A 21,636-nucleotide genomic window follows, 5' to 3' on the forward strand; every position below is an offset into this window, starting at 1 on the left:
AATTCTAATGCCTTTTGTTTAGATCTTGTAGGCTGACATCATTGTAGATAATGTGACAATATATTCCTGGAAGCAGCATTTCCCTCACCTGTCCTGTCTGTCTCTGTCTCTGTCTCTGTCTCTGCTGTCTGGTCTGTAGTGATCTCTGTCTCGGTGGTCTTTGCCATTGCTGAAGGAGGAGTATGGTCTTTTCCTTGACTCCGCTCCCGTGGTCTTCCTGTAGGATTCTGAGCTGTGTCTCTCCTTACTGCTCTCATGGTATCGACCTGAAGGCTGATGCCTGTCTGAGCTGCAGCTATCCCTGCTGCTCTCATCCTGGTGAGAGTTGTCCTTCAGCCTTTCAATATCTAAAGAAAAAGACCACAAATGGATTAGTACACAGTGAAAACTTGTACATCTTTTTCTCTACGCAATACATAAGAAAACGGACTGTACCTGCATGTTTATAGCCGTGGGTGTTTCTAGTGTTCTCCATTGCCTGAAAAGACAAAATCATAATCATCATGGATTTCTAATGTCAGAACAGGATGTAACCAAAGAGTTACTGAGGGCCTTCACTTACCTGCGCATTCTCTTGTCTTTTCTTGATTGCATGCTTATATAGTTTATGTAGCTTCCTGGCATCAAACTCAGTGAATTTTGAAACAAATATCCACAGGTTTCTGTAAAAGAACACCAACAGTTTAACATATGTACACTAATACATCATCTACATCTAATCAACGATTAAAGCCTTAGCCTTATTTAAACAGACAGTGACCCCAGTTAAATCCTTTGGAATCAAAATAAAAGGGGGGGGGGGTTTTGAGCTCCAATTTTTCCCCCCCCAACAATCTCTTCATTTAGGAGAAAAGTGATTCATTGTTAATAATTTGATTATTGTAATCATTCATCAACAACTATCTAAATGAATACTGTACGTGTTGGCAAGTATCCTTAGGGTTTCTTGGATGTTCAAGACAAATTTCAACCCAATCCAGTTAAAGATAAACAGTTGATGAGGCTTAGAATACACATAAAAACAATCACAAAAATGATAAAATGTAGTTCTGAGGGCCAAACTTAAAACATTCAGTATGTATTTGGAGAACAGCTATAGGATTTTGCAAGGTCCCTGACATTAACTGAAATTCATGACATGTACTGGGAAAAGTTCTGAATTCTGGGTTAGTTGGCATAGATGTCCCAAATGCAGGTACATCATTAGAAGAGACAGTTCATACTAACTTTCTCCACTGTTTGATCTGGTCAGGATTTGAATATTCCTTCAGACACTCTGTAATATGGTCTCCGATCTTTATGAGGCACTGCCTTGTATGTTCAAGCTGCTCGCGCTCCGACAGCCCTTTCTCTGGTCTGTCCAACTGCTTCAGGGCTGCTTTAACTGGCCGCATCCTCTCTTTACACTGCAACATACAAACAAAAGTGAACCCCACCACAACTTTATTATGCCATTTGGAAACAACATGGGTTGCTGGATCTTACCTGAATGAAAAATAGCAATTTCTTCACACACATTTTTTTTTCTTCTAAACTTGCACCGGTTTATTTTCTAAAGAAGGTTGACATTTGGTTACAAAGACCTTGTAACCAAAACGTCAACAAGTGTCTGTGCTGCCTTTGATTCAATTGGATCTTAACTTTGTCATCAAGGTCTGTTTTAATGTGATGCTATTATTTTAGTCAGTGACATAATATTATAAGCCGAGCCATGTTGAGTTAAATTAAGTCATAGAATATATGTTGTTATATATACTGAATAATTATCAGGTTCTATCTGTAGATTTAATTATCCATGGAACTTACCACACTGAAGGTCCTCTGGTCCAGTTCCTCAGACTCCTCAGATACTGGCACATTCTCTCCACTTGCTGTGATATGGACCGGCATATCAGAGGCTTTCTTTGCTCGTTCTCGTACCTCAGTCTTGACTTCATTCTGATGAAAAAGGATTTGAAAATGAATTCCTTACCAAATTATCGTTTACTTATTTAGACAATATTAACCATAATTATCAATTCATTTAATACATTAAAAGGTGTTACTGATAACATTCAGACACTATATGTGGCATTCTATCTCCATTGTATTCACTCCACAACACCACTGTTGTTTGAGTCATCTGCCCCCTCAAGTGGTTGCCTGTTTGTTGCACTACTGAAAGTTGCTAACGCAAGCTAACTATTGTTGACATTGCTAACGCTAGCTAACAAACGTTAACTTTGGGAACGTTGGCTGATGTTAACGTTGATTACATTAGCTGGCTAATGACAAAATGACAATTCATAATCATAAAATGTTTTTCAGGAAAATACATACTTTTATTCTGCACCTTTCTACAAGCTCTGTAGGTGTATCATTTTCAAAAAATGATTTGTCAACATAACATTTTTATCAATATGACCTTTCAGACTATCGTCTACAGAGGGTATATCACATTATTTTACCAGGCTGTATGCAGGAATTCTGAAGCTAAATTTTGTCAACTAATTACTGCACTGAAAAAACCACAGAGCCACAACTTTTCAGCTTTCAATAGGTGTATTAAAGTCAAGCAGGCAAAGCAATACTGGTGCACTGGTCAGTCTCAGAGTTCAAACCAATCAGTAAAGAGTCAGTTTTGTTTTCTCCACAACCCAAAAACAGTTCAGTCCAATCCAGTTCAACAGAAAGATAGTAAAACATCCACATGTTTTTTTCATTGATCCACACACAACCAAATCCCATCAAGACTGAAATAGCAGTTAAGTAAAAGCCAGGGATGCAAACGGGTCAGGACAAAAAAAGAGTAATTGTCTAACTAAATTGTCTAATTGTGTTACATTATAGTATCACGGAAAAGTCCATTTCCAGTAGTTCAACCCCAACCAAGTATTGAGTGCATTTAGATGGACATAGTTTTCAGAAGGCCAACATTCCTATATTAACAATGCTTTAAAAAAAAAAAGAAAAAAAAAAAAGTTCCTTTGTAATATTTAATTTTTTGGGGATACAGAATTTTAGGTCTTCATTGAATGTTAGCCATAATTATTACTATTAAAATAAACTGAATAAATAAAGACATGGGATGTTTAATTCGGTGTGTAATGGACATGTATATAATGTATTAGTTTCACTTTTTGAATTGACTTAGTGACATAGGCCTTAATAAACTCTCCCATGACATTCTAATGCACCTGTACATCAGAAACAATAGGAGTGATAGGTACAGTAGGATATGCAATAATTAACTACTGCATACATCTTGACAGCTCTACTTTACACTGTTGATTTGTATAATCCCAACAGACATGTCCAGTGATGTTCAGCTTTTTGTGTTTACATGTGTCTGTTTTGATGATACAAGTCAGCGGTCCTGAAATGTGTGTTTCTCTTCTATAAAACACATTCTACATCGCGGAGGCAACGTCTCTCCACTTAGGGCTTCCTTCACCTTTGAAGCTCCACGGACATGCACGGGGGAAAAAACGGCGTCGCAGTCGCACTGAATGCACGCGGCGACGCGCCGCTTTGGGTTGTGAGCGCGCATGTCGCGCGTCTACATTGGAAGCTAATAGGTAGGCTATTATCAGTATAATCAGAGGCAACCATGAATGAGTTCGCCTCAGTTTCACGTGATTGTCACTGTCAGCCTGTTAATTTTACTGACCCGAGCTGAGACGCGCACCCCCCCACCCCCCAAAAACAAAAACTCTGCGGATCTGAACGATTCACACAAGTCACCTAATTGGCCAAGAAAAAAGCGAGTTGCGCTTTTCGGCGCGCTGTTTGCATCCCTGAAAAGCAGTTATTTACAATATTGACATTCAGTCAGTAGTGATTCAGGTATGCAGCGTTGGCCATAGCTCCACCAACACCAACAAATTCTGGACTAAGACTGTGAAGACAAATTATTCCCCTTACAGCACAGACTCCAGAGCTGAGGCTTTTGTTTTTCCACTAGTGGGCAGTTTGCAAGCTTGTTTTTCTTTACTTATCTTTTCTGCTTCATACACGTCCAAGTAGGCAGGGTTGGAGAGGAATAAAATTGGGAAAGTATCGCTTATCCTGCTTTTGATTTTGATGTTCAAAATTGATTATTTGCTTAAAAGCTTATTTCAAGTGATTTCTGATTGACAATCATAATCAGGATCTTAGATTTACTATACACCGATTGTAAGATAGCACATTAAATACTGGTCAGAAAAGTGATGTGTCACCTTGAAGTTGACATTGGACCTTAGGAAATACATTTTCACTTCCTTTTTATTCTATTAGACATCTGTGTTAAATTTTTAGTTAGTGCACACGTTCTTGAGTTATGACCAATAAAGTGGGGACTTCTAACCACAGAAATCTAACTAATTTATCCTTGAGTCCAACTGGACATTTTTGCCAATTTTGATTAAGCTTAATAAAAAACAATCAGCGGTACACAAAGCTTTTTAATCCGACAGAAGTTGTGAATCCACACAGTTTCATGTGTCTGACCTTTGCCCTCTGCACCCCATAGTACTTAGCATGTGGGAGAGTTGATCTCCATTGAGGATAAACCTTTTGAATGGCTATTTTATTTGAAAGTACAGCTGGAGTGTGACAGGAAACGGGATGAAAGAGAGGGAGGATGACAAGCAGCAAAGGGCCACAGGCTGGATTCAAACCCTGGGTCACTGCGGCGAGAACAAAGCCTCTGCACATGTAGCACATACTACCAAAGAGCTGCTGGGGCACCCCGCCTCATAGTTATTTCAAGAGACAGGCCTCAGGTATGGTTCAAACTCCTTAGAGGGAGTTACTCTTGCACACAGAAAAAAAATACGCCTGAACTGCCAGAGAAGCTTCGTCAGTGGTCCAGCCTTTTCTTCCAGCAAAGGGACATTCACACTAGTGGTCTTCACAGGCTTGAAAATTAAGCTGCCTGTGACGTAGAGACCCAACCCAACAATAAGCCCGACTGAAATGCAACATTTGAAGCCCGCTCCCGAGCCTAAACCCGAATATCAGAAAAAAACCTTTGCACCCCTGGGCGTGTTGGTCTTACAGTGAGGCGTGGTCAGGTGCACTGATGGCAGATTGCTATCATAAGGAAGCAGGAAGCAACAACGCCATAGACAAACAAAAAGCTGGTCTGAAGTCAAATGCGATTTAAAGATTTAAAGGACGCATCATTCAGACAGTAAGATGTGCCTACACAGGTAGGTTCAGGCCGTGCATACACAATTCTATGATGTGAGAGGCTGCTTTCAGTTATTTTAAACATTTCATGAATGCAGTCATGTCACTGCAACAAATATCGTGGCACATTTAATCAGCAAAACTAAAAGCTGTAGTTATAAACTCTCAAAAGGAATAAAGTTTATCAGCTGTTCCTCTGCGCAAATATGCATGTTAATATAGAGACACACATATAGTTTCTGCTGCTGGGGGATCGATGCAGGTAATGCCATTAATATTGTCCTCATTAAGGACGCATTTCTCGCCTCTCATCCCACCCGTTATTGATCAGGATACTTTCTAGTGATTCAGTGATACAAGCTAGAGGCAGAATGGATACTTGCTGAGCCGACTTCAAAATTAGAAAGCTGTAAATTCTGCTATGTTTTGTGTTATTTTACTGTTTATTTTGTAGGTTAGCCTGTTGAACTTGGGGTTAAGTATGTTGCTTTGTTCATGTGGCCGCTGCCACCACAGCTTGTAAAACTGTAATATTGAGGAGGCAGGAAAGAGACACTGTGCAAATGATTCTTTTTTCATGTTGTTTTTTAGGTGTTTATACTACAGCACTAGCTCAGTTAGCATTAGCTTTGTTGTTATACAAAGCCCATTTTGCTCCGGGATGCCCACTGGTATGTATTACCCTGAAGGTTGTGACACTGCGTAACTTTCAAGGATGAAAACAAATATGGTAAAAAAGGGAGACTGCTTGTTGAATAACTGAGACTGTAATGTCATACGTGGCAAAGGCCTGTGCTATAGGATTATATTACTGAAATTACATTACATATACATACTCAGATGAATAAGAGAGACATGATATTAGTAGGATCTGATCTTAATCTTATTGGCCCAGTTATTTATTAATACTCTTCCATGTTCTTTTTTTAATTGGATGTATCATTTAAAAAAAAAAAAAAAAAACACGATTCAAATGGATCTATTTACCAAAAAAAAAAAAATATTGTTCCTAGAGCAGCAACAGCAAAGTTAACAACAGCATACGCAACAAATCCAAAATGTTAGTAAAATAAATAATATTCCTGGCATCAATATACTGATGGAGTTTTGAAAGAATGAAGAACATAGATCTCAGTCAGTATCACTCCTTCCTCCTGTCATCTGTCTTGAGGACAGGAGCTGTGCTGCCGCGATTCAGTGCCTTGAGGTACTGCTTGGAGAGGGAGAGGGGGATAATCCAATAACTTGCTAACTTTTCAGTTACATACATCTTTTTTAAAGCTTGTTCATTAAATTTTGTTATTAGCTTAACAAGCAGTTGTGTCAAACAATTACAACCATGCTCAAGTGTTATATTGGTAGGGGAAAAACTTGCATACAGCGCAGAGAAAGAGTTGTGTGTTCACAGACAAACCTAACAGCCTTCACTGCTGTGTCAGCCACTGTCCAGTAAGACTAGAGTAAACAACAACATAACCAGTGATGCTATGGCAAGGACGCTGCATGAAAATGCAGTGGCTGGTAGCTCCTCCACATATGCTACATTTTTGTTTTTTAACTGTAATTCTTTCGGCTTTATTGCTGAAACATGTACTGCCTATGGCAAAAATACTGTCATCAGCATTGGAGAAGAAAAAGCAGGTGTTTTTGGATTAAGAGCAGCAGACTTTGATACCATCACGGCCCATGGCATCTTTCGACCATCCAACCTGACAGACTGTACCACCCCAGGGAGGAAGAAAGTCGCACTAAAGGGCCATGCTAATCCAGTTTGGTTTAAGTCGGCAGGAAAAGCAATTGGACAAAATGGGACTTAGACTGGCCAACAATGCGAAATCAGAGACTGTTGTGCCCGCAGAGACCTGTCATCGCCACTACATCTCAGATCAAGCTGTTGCAAGCCGCTAGGCAGGCCATGTTCCAGGCCAACAGAGCACAGGACTACAGCGGGACGGGAGAGGTCGACGGTTTATAATACTGATGCTTGGCTCTCACACACCATCAAAGTTGATGGACAGCGTTTCCCAGATGTTGAACTTTTGATATATTTCTTGCCTTCTTAATGTGTAACATTACCATCACAACCTGCAAAACACAACCATCAGTTGTGTGGTGCAGAGGTAGGGTTGGTACACAGTTCTATACAGGGAATAGCAAGAACCACTCAATTAAGTAAAGAGAAACGACAGTCCATCATTACTTTAAGAAATGAAGGTCAGTCAATCCAGAAAATTTCAAGAACTTTCAATGTAACCTCAAATGCAGTCGCGAAAACCATCAAACACATGATGAAACTGGCTCTCATAAGGACCCTCCCAGGAGAGGAAGACCAAGAGTTACCTCTGCTGCAGAGGATAAGTTCATTAGAGTTACCAGACTCAGAAACCACAAATTAACAGCACCTCAGATTAGAGCCAACATAAATGTTTCACAGAGCTAAGTAGCAGACACATCAGGCCTTCATGGTCGAAGCCGCTATTGAGGAAGAACAAGAAGAGAAGTGTTTGGGCCAAGAAACACAAAGATTGGACTTTAGACCAGTGGAAATCTATACTTTGGTCTGATGAGTCCAAATTGGAGATTTTTGGTTCCACCCGCTGTGTCTTTGTGGGACGCAGAAAAGGTGAGTGGATGGTTTCTACATGTGTGGTTCCCACCGTGAAGCATGGAGGAGGAGGTGTGATGGTGTGTTGCTAATGAAACTATTGGTGATTTATTCAAAATTCAAGGCACACTTAACCAGCATGGCTACCACAGCATTCAGCGACATGCCATCCCATCTGGTTTGCGCTTAGTGGGACCATCATTTGTTTTTCAACAGGACAATGACCCCAAACACACCTCCAGGCTTTGTTATAGCTATCTGACCAAGAAGGAGAATGATGGAGCGCTGCGTCAGATGACCTGGCCTCCACAATCACCCAACCTAAACCCAGTTGAGATGGTTTGGGATGAGTTGGACTGCAGAGTGAAGGCAAAGCAGCCAACAAGTGCCCAGCACCTCGGGGAACTCCTTCAAGACTGTTGGAAAACCATTCCAGGTGACTACCTCATGAAGCTGATTGAGAGAATGCTAAGAGTGTGGAAAGCTGTCATCAAAACAAAAGGTGGCTACTTTGAAGATTTTACAATATAAAACATATTCTGGTTTGTCTAACACTTCTTTGTTTACTACATAATTCCATATGTGTTCCTTCATAGTTTGGATGTCTTCAGTGTTAATCCACAATATAGAAAATAATAAAAAATAAAGAAAAACCATTGAATAAGAAGGTGTGTCCAAACTTTTGACTGGTACTGTATATTTGTACATAAATAACTGTATATATGTTCTGTATTTATGTAGCATGAAGGAGTTCACAAACTTTCATTTTGTGATGCAACCCTGTGTTGAATAATGACAAATACTTTACCCTACACTTTGTATTTGAGGTCCTTGCAATAGGTCAGTTGACGGTAGAGTTCAAAGTAGTTAACTCATACTGGCGTGACAGAAAATACACTGTAGAAATCGTCCTTCATCCATAACCCAAACCCAATATTAAACTCTTCAGATCTGACCTATTCCTGAAAAGCAAGTTGTTTGCATCCTTGTACTTTGATGAGCACCCAGCAGCTAGCTCGCTTTAACTATACAAAGACTGTTACAAAGTTGTAAAGCTGCCCACTGGGCAGTGTGGCCGAGTCTAACACGGATCAAATTACTGCTCCAACATGTACGGAAACAGTCCCTGTGGTGATATTCATGGTAGAATAGCAGCAAGTTGGGAGGCGAAAACACTGGCATCACTTATTGGGACCACAGAGAGTTTTGGACGGGGGGAATAGAACTCTTTAACATTGTACAGAATGAGAGGTATGATGTTTTTTAACAATGAAGACTATGCAGACACCCCGTTTACCTTTTCCATGCTCTCCTCTTGTTTATGTACTGCCTCCAGAGGCCTTGTTTCCTTTTTCTCTTTTGGCTCCCTGGTCTCCTTAATGTCCCAACTTTCCTCCTTCTTCTCCTTTTTGCTTTCTTTTTTGATCTCTTTTCCTTTAACCTCCCTCTCCACTGATGAAGAAAGCTCCTCCTGCTCAGGCTCATCCTCCTCCTCCTCCTCCTCTTCCTCCTCCTCCACCAGTCTGTCGGCTCGACCCCGTCTACTTAGTGCCTTCACTGGTACCACAGCCTGAAAGGATCATAGCATTTTACATATCAGCTCAAAACTGAAAACAGGAAACATTCACTTCATGCTACGGCAAGCAAAACCGTACAAGTCGAATCTGAATTTACCTTTTCCTCCTCAATTTCATCGTCATCATCTGACCTCTTGTCCGATGATGGATCTGAGGATATGTTTTTCATCACCTCCTCTGTCTTAGTTGGTTTCAGAGTTTTGCTCTTTTTACTTCTTGGTTTCCTCTTCCTCGAATTGGCCTACATACATACAAAAGGGGAATGATAGATTCTGGTCGACATACATTTAATTGTATCTGCATCAGATTTAAAAAGTGACTCATGTTTAAGCTAGTTAGTGATTCTAGTTATTGATTTGTTAGTGATGCAGAAGAAACTTGAAAAGTAGAGTTTCTGTAAAACTTACTGTCCCTGCTTGTTTCTGTGCTTCTTTTTTGGCCAGGTCCTTGCTCAGCAACTTGATGAGGTAGTCTGCTCTGGTCTGTAACTGTTTGGCCTGTGGCTTCTTGTCAGGGTCGTCTGGTAGGAGCTGATCAACAATGGACACAGTAAACATCATTATATAATTTTTTCAGAAGAAGATAACAGTCCTGTGAGTCATTAGGGAGAAATAATTCATAGTACACATGACAAAGCTTTTATTACTGATACATGTATCCATTAAAAAATTAGATACACAATCAGGTCAAGGATTTATTTGTGGTGGTCAAAGCTCTGAAATCCAGTGTTTGAGTTGGCTGCAAAATAGCACTGTAGTTGCAACTATAGTCAGCTTTTCTTATTGTTGCACACATATCAATCTTTGTGCGAGGAGGAACAGGAGGAGCACTGCCAGAAACAGACTCCATGAGGGTGGCATGAGGGGCCGACATACTCTAACGGGACCTGTGCTCACAGCCCAGCACTGTGCAGTTCGATTGGCATTTGCGAGAGAACACCAGAATTGGCAGGTCCGCCACTGGCATCCATTTCTCTTCACAGATGATGGCAGGTCTAGAGACGCCATGGTGGATATTGTGCTGCCTGTAACATCATCCAGCATGACTGGTTTGGCAGCTGGTCAGTGATGGTCTGGGGAAGCATATCCTTGGAGGGTCGCACAGAGCTCCATGTCATAGCCAACAGTACCCTGACTGCTGTTAGGTACTGGGACGAAATCCTCAGAGTGATCGTCAGACCTTACGCTGGTGCAGTGGGCCCTGGGTTCTTCCTGGTGCAGGACAATGCCCTAACAGAGTGTGTAAGTAGGTCCTGGATGACGAAGGCATTGATGCCATTGACTGGCCCTCTTGTTTCCCTGACCTAAATCCAATTGAGCACCTATGTATCAGCGCATTCGATGATGCCAAGTACAGCCACACTATGTCCAGGAGCTCACTGAAGCCCTGATCCAGGTTTGGGAGAAGATCCCCCAGGACACAATCCGCAGTCATCAGGAGCATGCTCAGATGTTGTCAGTAGTGTATACAGTCACGCGGAGGCTACAAAAGGACTGAGAGCTGAACAAACATACTTTTGAAAATGTCTTTCTCTCAGGTTTCCTGCACAGACATGAGTTGAGTATCGATATGAGGGGGAGATGGGTGCTTGTTATGGGTTTGCTGCAGTCGCGAAACGTCACCACAGCCTGCTTGGCCCTACTCTGGAGCAGGTCCATCACCAGCACAGCTCAACACGGTAAAAACTGGTGATGGAAAAAAAAAAAATGCGTGGCTAGGTTTGACTCAGCACGGCCAAAAGTGCTAGTGAAAAACGGCAAACGTGTGCACTAGGCTTCAAAGGATGTTCTACCAGCGTGTGGTGGCCAGTGTCATCTTCTTTGCTGTGGTGTGCTGGGGAGGTGGCATTGCCAGCTGTGGCACAAACAAATGGAATAAACTGGCGAGGAAGGCCAACTCTGTGGTGGGGAAGGAACTGAGAAGAGGATGAGGAATTAACTGGGCTCCACCTCCAACACTGTGTCCAGTAGTAAAACGTCCTTAATAGACCCAAATACCTTCTTATTTACGCACCACCACTGAATGTTGATAGCACTCAGTGCAGTTCGCCTTTACTGAGTCTATATTTAGCAAAACACAAGAACGACAACAAACGACTATCAGCATCCAAAAACTGAAAACCAAATACCTAACCCAACAAACGGATAGTCATATATTCGGGTCCAGCCCTAGCTTACAGTAATAAAATGTACTCAAGTATGGTTTAGAAGTAAAAGTACCTGAATGATTACTCTTTTGGTTGTCTTAGAGCTGTTGTAAGTGTTTGTTTTGCATGCATCAATCCCCTCCCACATCTCTATGTAACCACACTTGTAAGATTTTTTCAAGGCTGCCCCTTTCTTTCTGCAAGCATTTTTCATCACTTAGCCTGTTTGGTAGTATAAGCTGTTACCGGAAGCACTGCCATTGGCAGCTTTTCCTGTTCTGCCATTGCTGGTGTAGGTACCAGAACAGGGTTGTCTGAGCAGACATGACTGCCACTTTATGGAGTTCTCTGTCCTGATTGAATAAAGTGGATAGGGATACCAGAAATGTTCTTTTCTCTTATACTTCATGAGCGAGGAGTGGCATGGGTTACACTCAAACAGTGATTAAGGCTGGATTCCAGAGCTATTTAACATTTACAGCAGCTTACGGTATAGATGATAATATTTAAGTATGGATGATACAATAAAAGAAACATTTTGGTTTTTGGGACAGTTTACATTCACTTCTGGAAGGTTCAAATTATTTATCGAAGCAACTGAAGCTATGTGGTGTATAGCATGTCATTTTAAAAAGAAGCCAATATATTATCATGCATGGTCTTTTTTAAGTTCTACACAGATTAAAAATGTATTGTGCCTTGAATTACCTTATGTGTGAGATTGAGGTCAGGGTCCATCTTGATCATCTCCCAGCTGCCGTAACCATACTCATAGATTCCTATGAGGAGGCTAGAGTCATCCTCCTTCCCCCACTCAATGTCGAAGTGTGCTGCCTTTGAGTGGCATGGAATCATATACCTATCCAAAGACATACAATTAAAATCTAAACATACAAATATATTTGGTCACGTCCTATTTTGCGACTGGGTTGCTTCATACAGAAAATACATAATAATGTGTCATTAACTAACCAAAGAATAAGACCTAAAACTAAGCTGTGATGCTAAATCCAAACTAACAAAACACAAAGTCTATCAAGAGCCTTACTTCTTTCTCTCCTCAGGGTCAGCAGGAATGGCTTTGTGGAGTGGAGCCAGTTCTTCCTCATGGGATATAACAAGCTTGGCATTAACCTGGACTCCAGAGATCCTGAATGTAGGGCCTTTCACCTTCCCTCTTCTGCCTCCTGATGATAAGGAGAACAAAATAATCAAGTTTTAAACATAATTAGTAATTTAATTCTGCAACAGAAAGCTGTTTCCAACACAATGTTGGCAAGAAAAAAGAAACAACATTTTATATTATCCTGAGCATGAACACAGATGTCAAACAATCCAGGGCAAACAAGTTAAAAAGAAATACAAAAGTTCAAAACAACAAACGTTATGAGTTCATACACATTCAGGCCGAGAGAAGACACTTATTAAAAGAACAATATGTCATTTCAGGCAAAGCCCCTGCTCAGCTGCTCAGAGTTGGGTACAAAGCTAGAACTTCTTGAGGTATAACACTGGGAGTGACGTCAGATTCTGCTCTCATTCAGAAACATTTACCAAAGGGAGAGGAGAGCTCAGAGAATTCTTTTAAATTTTGTGATTACAGGAGGATTTATCCCACTTCCGCTCCATCAACCTGACTGCCATAGGGAGTCCAGTGAAAATGCTTCTATTTCCTATTTGATTCAAATTTAAAACATTTGTTTTTCTTTACACATGATAATATGAGCCTAACAATGCGAGTGAAAAGTTGTATCTTTGAAAAATGTTCACGAATTTTATGATCTCTTAGTATTTGTGAATTAATTTTGATCGATTTCCATTTAAAATCGAAATCGTGACACCCTTAATAATGACCATAAGAAGTGGTTGTCTGAGCCAAAAATGCAATAATGGCAATCGGCTCTGTGGGAATCGCCCTTGATGCGTTTGTTTACACTTAAGCGAGTACCCCCAATTTAAGTCCATTTGGACAAGGAAGAAGGCTCGAGTCCCGCTTGGCTACAGCAGGTCAAATGCTTTGTGTGATGCTGACATAAAGGGAGCACATGGGAGGTGTCTCAGTTAATTTTTTCTCTACATGAAGAATGGTGTGGTACTTCTCCTTCGTCAGGGTGGAGGCATTCTGTGCAGGTGGCCAACTCCAGAGGAGGCAAAACAGCCCCAGACTTGAATATTCCCACCACCATGTTTTCCTGGGGGTTTGAAACACTGAGATACATTTCTCATTCTGTCTGTCTCCTTATATACACCCTTCTGTTACAGGCATACATCTCCAAACTGGATTAATCAGTAAGTAGGACTTTTTTCAGTCATCCACTGTGAAATTCTGGTATTTCTTAGCCCACCTCAAGCAATGGCCTTGTTTCCATCCTGAGAAGTGCAGACTTCTTTTGACAGTGCTGTTGACTGGAGTCTTGCATTGTTTATTTAGCAAATTCTGTATCTGTGATGAAGTTGCTTTTCTAACTCTCTGGGAACTAAGCTTGATATATTGTTCTGATGGTGTGGTCAATTGATCAAATTTCTGAAAAGTGTTTCAGAGTTCCCTGCACTGCCCCCTTAGTAACCTTTAGTCTAGCCATGATTTGACTTGACTTCATACTGCAGGAGGGAAATGACCCCAAACACACCTCAAAGTTTTATAAGAACTACTTAAATATCAAAGAAGACCAAGGAGACCCAACTGTCATTGACTTTCCTCCAGGCCAGGTCCAGTGCATGCAATCAGGAAAGTCTTGAGGGGAAATACCACATACACATTTTCACTATTATTAGGCTTATATTATCATTTCCAATGAAAATAACTGTATTAAATTCAAAACAAATACAAAATAGAAGTATTTTCACTAGTAATAACACTGGACTGTCTGACCCTACTGTAGATATAAATTTATTTTTACACAAGAAACGCAAAGAGAAAATTTGCTTCACTCTCGGTGGGGAAAATATGACAGAATTGTCCTGACAGAGACTCTGCATTATCTCCGCAGCAGAGTTTCGCCAATTCTCCGCCTTTGTTTGTTCACAAAGAACCAAGCAGCTCCGGTGTAAAGACGCACCAGTGTGTCAATTCATACAGCATGCCACTGATGTTGATCAAAAGGAGGCGTGGCAGTACACATCGTGACGTTGATGTCTGTGTGTTTTTTTTCAACGTGTTTCCCCGGTGTCCTCCTGTTAATCTAAACATGTACCTGCTGACTGTTTATAATCATATGGATGCTGTTATAATGTGTTGTGATTGAGATCCTGACCCACCATGCATCCTGGAAAGTGACAAAGTTACGTTTTTCGCTCTAAATTACATAATTACGTAATCGCCATCAGGAAACAGGACGCTGTCTGACTCACTCACTCGCAGGGAGGGAGGCTGTTTTCTGGAGGAAAGTTCACTGAAGTCTTGGTGGAGGGCTGACCGTCACCATGAGACAGTAACTACAACAACGCAATAGTGGAGGAGACAAACACTTGGTTTTTTTTCCGGCAGAAATGTGAGGAAGAGTCCGTAGGACAGACAGGATGACAGACAGGATGACAGACACTCCTCCACGTATAACTGCTGTATTTTTTTCCTCATACAAGTTGCCAAAGACACTACCTACGTTACAGTTACTACGTTACTGTTGTTTGGTCCTGTAACGTTGCTTTGTGGGTCATTTCCCTTTATTTTGTTGAGTGAAGGATCTGTTGACAGACAGGATGACAGACAGACACCATCAGATCGACACGTCCCCGCTCTGTGCCGCCAGCTTATCTATTCACACAGATGTCGGTTCACCTCGACTGCGCCTGACTCTACCTCTGATACTACCTCAGGAGGCACATCAGAGCCACGGCGAAATTTCACCCCTCACTGCATCTGAGACTTTCACACAGACGAGGATGTGGAGAATTGGCGCAGGATCCCCGCACTCAAAGGGGCAGTGTGAATGGGGCTTGTGTGTGTCTTTTACTCACTGACTGCTCTGTTAAAACCTCAAGGATGTGTGAACTTTACCACGGACTGCATTATCACTGAGGGCCAGAAGGTGTACAAGCTGAATAATAGATTGATCCCAGCTGTCCTTGACCTGACTTCAAACTTGAAAGCCCTGCTACAGAAGAGGTTCGCCTGGTGATATTCACAGTAGAAGTGGCATTAACTGGAAGCTAAATACAGCGACATAGGTGACCTGAGGCACTATAAGTGGCACTGGCTCAGGCCTGAATGAGCTGACCAATCATAGCAGACTGGGCTGTTTCGGGAGGGGGGCCATAAAGCGACAGGAGCTAAACAGAATATTTCAGACAGAGAATACAGTGCAGTATGATGAAACACTTGTGTTTTTGGTTTTTTTGCTACTTGGTGAGATGTTCCAATTTTTAGTGGGCCCCAGATTAAATCTCATCACACAGTGAAATTTGGATTAGATCTTTGAGTGTATATGAGTATATAAAAAAAGAGGGTTTTTTATATCACAAGCCGATTTATTTGGTTACCTGAGGTCTTCTCTGGTCCACAAGGGTTTTCTCTAAGGGTTCTAACGCAGCCATTGTGAACCGTCTCTGCCAAGCGTTTGAGGTCATGTTCAGACTTATCCACAAGTTCAGCATCACGAGCAATAGCATCCAACCTGAAGACACATGTTGAGCAGACTATGTGGCATGTTGTGGTTTGTTGTTTGTAATGAACCGTAAGAAAATCTGATGCAGCTTACCTTTCCAGTGGTCCTCCAAATTTTTTGTAACTCTTGACAAACCTGCAAGTAGTTCACACAGATGTTATCAGGAATATGGGAGGAGGAGTAGATAATAGCCAAATTGAATGAGTTGTTAGGGCTGGGCAGTGTGTCAACTTTTTAAGATAAATGTATACAATTTCAAATGAAATATCGTTTTTAGGCAATATAGTTTATGTCAATAGAGTGTGATGTCTTCTGTAAAGCCAGGCCAGTTCTCCTCTCTCACACTCTCTGCACAACCCTGCCTCACTCACAAGTTCTCCTGCAACATTGAGGGAGGCACAGTGCCAATACAATATTTTAATAAGTCTGTTAATTAGTCTACAGTGTGACATAGGCATGTATATTGCATGTGCTACGCAAAATCTGTCTGTGCCATGAATTAAATCTGCAAAGGCACTCATGGAATACAGCAATGTGTTGCGTGCGCATGACACAGAGCTACTTGTTCGGGTGAGGTGAGGCGCCTGAAAGTGGGCGACAGATGTGTTAATAAAAATGCAGCGCAGTGACGATAACGATATTTAGACAAAAGTCATTAAACTGACAAAGTCTCTTTCACTCACTGTCCAAGCTATGTGCATAAATAAGAATAATTACAGACATTTAAAACATTGTCTGTATCTTTTCAGTACTATATTCATTTGAAAGGCCATTGAAAATACCGTAAGAATTGTAATTGTCTCAACCTACAATGGACTTACTTGATACTGTTATACTCCTGCTACAGTTCAGTGGCCTGTGCTGCAAAAGTTTTAACCTAAATCTGTAAAAGTTAACCTACAGCTCTGCTATTCCTTTTATAGAATTTATTTACAACTTTTGCAGCTGGATATATTATCCAACGTGGATGAAAACCCTGTCTTTACATTTTATTTTCAACATAGTCTATTATAATAAAAGTGCCTGTGACATCTCAAACATGGTTTTGACTTGCAACTGAACTTTTAGCTCACTTAAAAAATACCAGATATATATATAACGTGCATCGCCATTCAACATGAAAATACAGGGGTATGAATTTTGGACCATATCACACAGCCTCATCAGTTGTTAATATAACCTTCGGATCTCAGCATCACTGAAGCCCTTGATATTTTCTCGTGGAATGGTCCGAGGACGTCCTCGTTTCTTTGGCCTCTTTCTGTCTGAGGGGGAGTCACTGTCGGACCCAGAGTACCTCCTGTTCCTGCTCTGCCGGCCCTCACTCGCGTTAAAGCTTGTCTGTTAACACAAACCAAGAAAATCACTTGGAAGTTCATTAAGAACCCAAACAGGCATTATCCCTGAATAGGACACAATTTCTCAATTTTTTCGGGAACTAAAAACCTTATCATATTTTGCATTACTCGAGTACCTGTTTGGCACAGTTCCTCATGCGTGGCAGCAAATAGATTTCCTCAAGCTCCTTTTGTCTCTCCTCTTCCTCCATCCTCCTCCTCTGCATCTCAGGAATGATGTCATCCCAACTCCGATGACTACGCTCAGAGTCAATGTCTATTTCTTCATCCTCCATCATGGAAAAATTTGCCACCTGCACAGGTAAACAATTATTAATGTTAACTTATTGAAAAACACAGTAGAATAACTTTTGATATTGTTTAACTAGTTTCTAAAAAAAGACAGATTTTTTCAATTTTACCTTGAACTGAGACAGAAGTTCTTCTCCCACAGTGGAGGGTCCAGGGTCATTCTCCCTGGTCTCTGCCCGTTTGAGGATCTCATCAATATCCATTTCCTACAGAGCAGAACACGCCATGATATGCTACTCTAAGCTCCTTAAATATTTCAGGAAAAGGTGTTATTATTCACATTCAATATATAACAACCCACCTGAGGCTCTTGCTCCTCCCCCTCTTGCTCTTTGAAAAGCTCCTCTGCACCAAACTTTAGGATGGCAGACAGCTCCTCCTTGTTGAATGGTGCAGAACTGTTTGATATAAAACACACACAACTGAGATAACAAAAACAACAACAAGTGTAGCAGCAACCTTTGAGAAGAGTAAAACACTACAGACACTACTACTACCACTTTTTGGGTGAAAAAGAAAATCTGCACTCATCTCAGCAGCTCTATCAATAAGTGGGTCAATAAGCAAAGAGTTCAGTACAAGAATGAAGTAGACAAAAAGAGGAGAGTCAGTCAAGCAGCTGAATGATCTATGTGTTGCTTGCCTGGAGGGAGCAGCACCGGTATGGAGGACAGTTTTTCCTGTGGTGTCCATCCTCTGAATGACAAGGTGGTCCAGCACCATTTTCTTCTTTGCCCTCTCAATGATATCTTCTTCCACTGAGCCCTTTGTCACCAGACGGTAGATATTCACCTGCAAACCCACAAGCAAACAGTTGGACAGTGGAAGACACCCAGTTATCTAGAAAGCAAGCTACAAGGGGCATTTTATAAAAAGGCTAGCTCAAATCAAACAATTGGATTGGTTGTTGGATGTAATATAACAACTGTATATAACATCAATGACACCTAATTGGTTGTGAATGTTGGAGGCATTAAACATATGTTCTTCTATGCACTGAATTCTTTATATCATATTATTCCCATGTCATATTTTTTGGACTCCTTCACCTTCCACATTTTTCAAGGTATTAACCCCATTCAAACATCAAACTATTCAGCTCAATTAGCACATGCCGGCTCTAGGTTTTCTCATTGGTGGATTTCATACTTTCAGAAATACTCAGCTTTTTGTGCAATCCCATAGCAACCTGCCATAGTTTGAGTGCAACACCACTGTAGTAAATACAAATCCCAGGTCTGTAACAATTTGTCAGACATAATGTGGGTGCTAACTACAAACAGAACTTGTTACATCATAATAATGTTTTGTCTTGAAAATGTATATCTTGAAGTAAACATGTAATGTGATGAACCTACCCTCTCAAAGAAATTACATGGGGGGGCCGGAGTGGCTGTGACAGAGACACCATTCACGCTTTTACAAGACAATTAACATTTTAAAAAGTAATAAAGTTACATAACGTTGCTTTAATTGCACAGCAACTTTGACATGACTTTGCCCTACTGCATGACAACTGAGATGCCCATATAAACAAGATCCAAAGGCTTCCTGCAAAATTTGTAATGTGTCCAGTGCACTTCTCCTGATACTTCCCCTGGACAGTCCCTCAACTGGGGGTCTTTTATTTGTTATAGAATTCAGTCATTGTATTTTATTTTATTTCATTTCGAGAGCCCCTTGTGTTCTATGCTTGGCAAGGGCTTTGTAAATAAATGTTATCATCAGTATCAAGCCAGTGTTTCCACCTGTGTAACGGTCAACATTCCTTCTCAAATGGAGAATGGGAGTCTGGTTAATAGTCAGACTTAATCCATTACCTTGGCAACCAGACTGCCATTATAGCAAGATCAACATCATTAGCATGGATAGCGATAACATGGACATTAGCATAGATAGCAATAGCATGTATATTAGCAGGGATTGTGATAGCAGTCACTCTAAGATGAGGTCTTCTTGCCTATTTAAGAGCTGCAGTGTTTAATTCATGGTCAAACAACACTTGATACATTGCCAGTTCTCCTACCGCTTCTCAAACTGTCTTCTAAGTGTGCAGAGCTTTGAGGTATTTGGCGAGCTGTGTGGCTCATCAACATAGTCAAGAAATGACTCTGAAAAACATAAAATAACCAAAACAAAATTCTGGAGTGGGGCTTTCACGACCTAAATCCCTTTTTCTTATGAATTATTAACCACTACCCAACCCTTACTGAACAGCCTGAACACCTAACACAAATAGTAGCCACAATTTTGCCTACAGGCAAATGCAGACTGAACTTTACTAATCCTGACAAATTTGAATTGTACATTTAGGTATGTAACTGCCCCAACCCTGATCAGCTTATCATACCATACTTTAGCCACTTTACAAGTGATATTAAGTTACGTTTTGCAGCCCTGGTGTAGTAAAATTATAAATTAATGAACTATGAGACAACCAAACCCAAAATCTGTATGATCCATAATATTATGCTAAATTGACAAACTGACATTGCCATATGACGCCTGTGTTTTTTCGGACATGTGTGGAGTTTGAATGAGAGGAGTATGAGTGGAACACAGTATTTTCACAGTACATTCATGAAGTGTGTTTCAAATATGAATTTATAATGGGTATTGTGAAAATGTGACTAAATCTCCCGGGTAAAACTATAGATACAGTGATCCTAACATTTGATGAATGTCCCTTGGTCATTTTCACCTCAATTAAACACAATTAAACACTTTTGATGCCATGCACAAGCTTTTGGCAAGCCTCTGAATGAGGTTCAGCTAAATTTGTTGACTTCCTGGCACAAATTTCTTCACAACAGTCACACATGTTCTTGATGGGGTTCAAGTCAGGACCTTAAGACAACTCCAGAAACTTAATTCTAGCCTGATTTATTCATTCCTTTACCACTTTTTGATGTGTGATAATCCTCCTTCTTCATTATTACATTTACTTTCTTTAGAGCAGCAGATCCACTGGCAGCCAAACAGCACCACAGGATAATACTACCAGCACCATGCTTGACAGTAGGTCTGGTGTTTTTGGGGATGGGATCATTGCCATGTTGGAACAACCAACTACACCCAAGACCCAATCTACTGGCTGATGATTTTAGGTTTTCCTGACGAATTTGGAGAGAATCCTCCTTCATAATTCACCAGATACACTGGCCGCAAACCAGCCCCACAGCATAATACTACCAGCACCAAGCTTGACAGTAGGTATGGTGTTCTTGGGATTAAAAGCAACATTTTTATTTTTTTCATCTGACCACAGAGTTTTTCTCAAGAAGTTTTTTTCTTTGTCCATGTGATCAGCAGCAAACTTCAATAGAGCTTTAAACAAGGGCTTCTTTCTTGCAAAGCAGCCTCTAAGCCCATGGTGAAACTCACTTCCAGCAGCTTCTAATTCATCACAGACTTGCTTGTAGGCGGTTTTTGGTTGACTCCTGACCATCCTGACCAGTTTTCTCTCAGCAGCAGGTGGTAGTTTGTATTTTCTTCCTGATCGTGGCAGTGACACAACTGTGCAATGCACTTTACACTTACAAACAGTTGTTTGTACAGTTGATCTTGGGACCTGTTACTGCTTTGAAATGGCTCCAAGTGACTTTCCTGACTTGTTCAAATCAATAATGCGCCTTTTCAGATTGATGCTGAGCTCCTTAGACTTTCCCATTGTAGTGTCTGTGGCTGAGTCTAATGGCTGTATCAAACAAGCCCTATTAAAATGGGCCCAGAAAAGTCACCAGCTGTTATCAATCAGAATCTCTGAGAAGAAGAGGCCATGCCACAAACCAAACTTGATTCAAACAACTTTCTACACTTCAACTCGGTGTATGTATATTTTTGACCTGGCAAATTTGGTCACATTTTCAGAAGAAAATAAAAAATATATGAACCACACTCC

At 40.9% G+C, this 21,636-nt stretch overlaps 1 protein-coding gene across 1 annotated transcript in view; it reads right to left on the reverse strand.

The window, feature by feature from the left end:
• The window catches only part of chd1 (chromodomain helicase DNA binding protein 1), a 52,211-nt gene that overhangs the window by 3,526 nt on the left and 27,049 nt on the right, over positions 1 to 21,636 (reverse strand). The window contains exons 19-35 of the mRNA XM_084383414.1: positions 18,379 to 18,527; positions 18,037 to 18,133; positions 17,846 to 17,941; positions 17,561 to 17,737; positions 17,267 to 17,427; positions 16,180 to 16,221; positions 15,962 to 16,095; positions 12,531 to 12,669; positions 12,191 to 12,341; positions 9,744 to 9,866; positions 9,434 to 9,577; positions 9,057 to 9,329; positions 1,807 to 1,938; positions 1,228 to 1,406; positions 563 to 662; positions 436 to 478; positions 89 to 347 (exon numbers count right to left, since the gene is read on the reverse strand). Coding sequence (XP_084239540.1) covers positions 89 to 347; positions 436 to 478; positions 563 to 662; positions 1,228 to 1,406; positions 1,807 to 1,938; positions 9,057 to 9,329; positions 9,434 to 9,577; positions 9,744 to 9,866; positions 12,191 to 12,341; positions 12,531 to 12,669; positions 15,962 to 16,095; positions 16,180 to 16,221; positions 17,267 to 17,427; positions 17,561 to 17,737; positions 17,846 to 17,941; positions 18,037 to 18,133; positions 18,379 to 18,527 — 2,399 coding nt within the window. The remainder of the gene's footprint in view (positions 1 to 88; positions 348 to 435; positions 479 to 562; positions 663 to 1,227; positions 1,407 to 1,806; positions 1,939 to 9,056; positions 9,330 to 9,433; positions 9,578 to 9,743; positions 9,867 to 12,190; positions 12,342 to 12,530; positions 12,670 to 15,961; positions 16,096 to 16,179; positions 16,222 to 17,266; positions 17,428 to 17,560; positions 17,738 to 17,845; positions 17,942 to 18,036; positions 18,134 to 18,378; positions 18,528 to 21,636) is intronic.

This window comes from Pagrus pagrus (genome assembly GCF_965226575.1).
Source record: "Pagrus pagrus genome assembly, chromosome: 19".
Lineage (NCBI taxonomy): Eukaryota > Metazoa > Chordata > Actinopteri > Spariformes > Sparidae > Pagrus > Pagrus pagrus.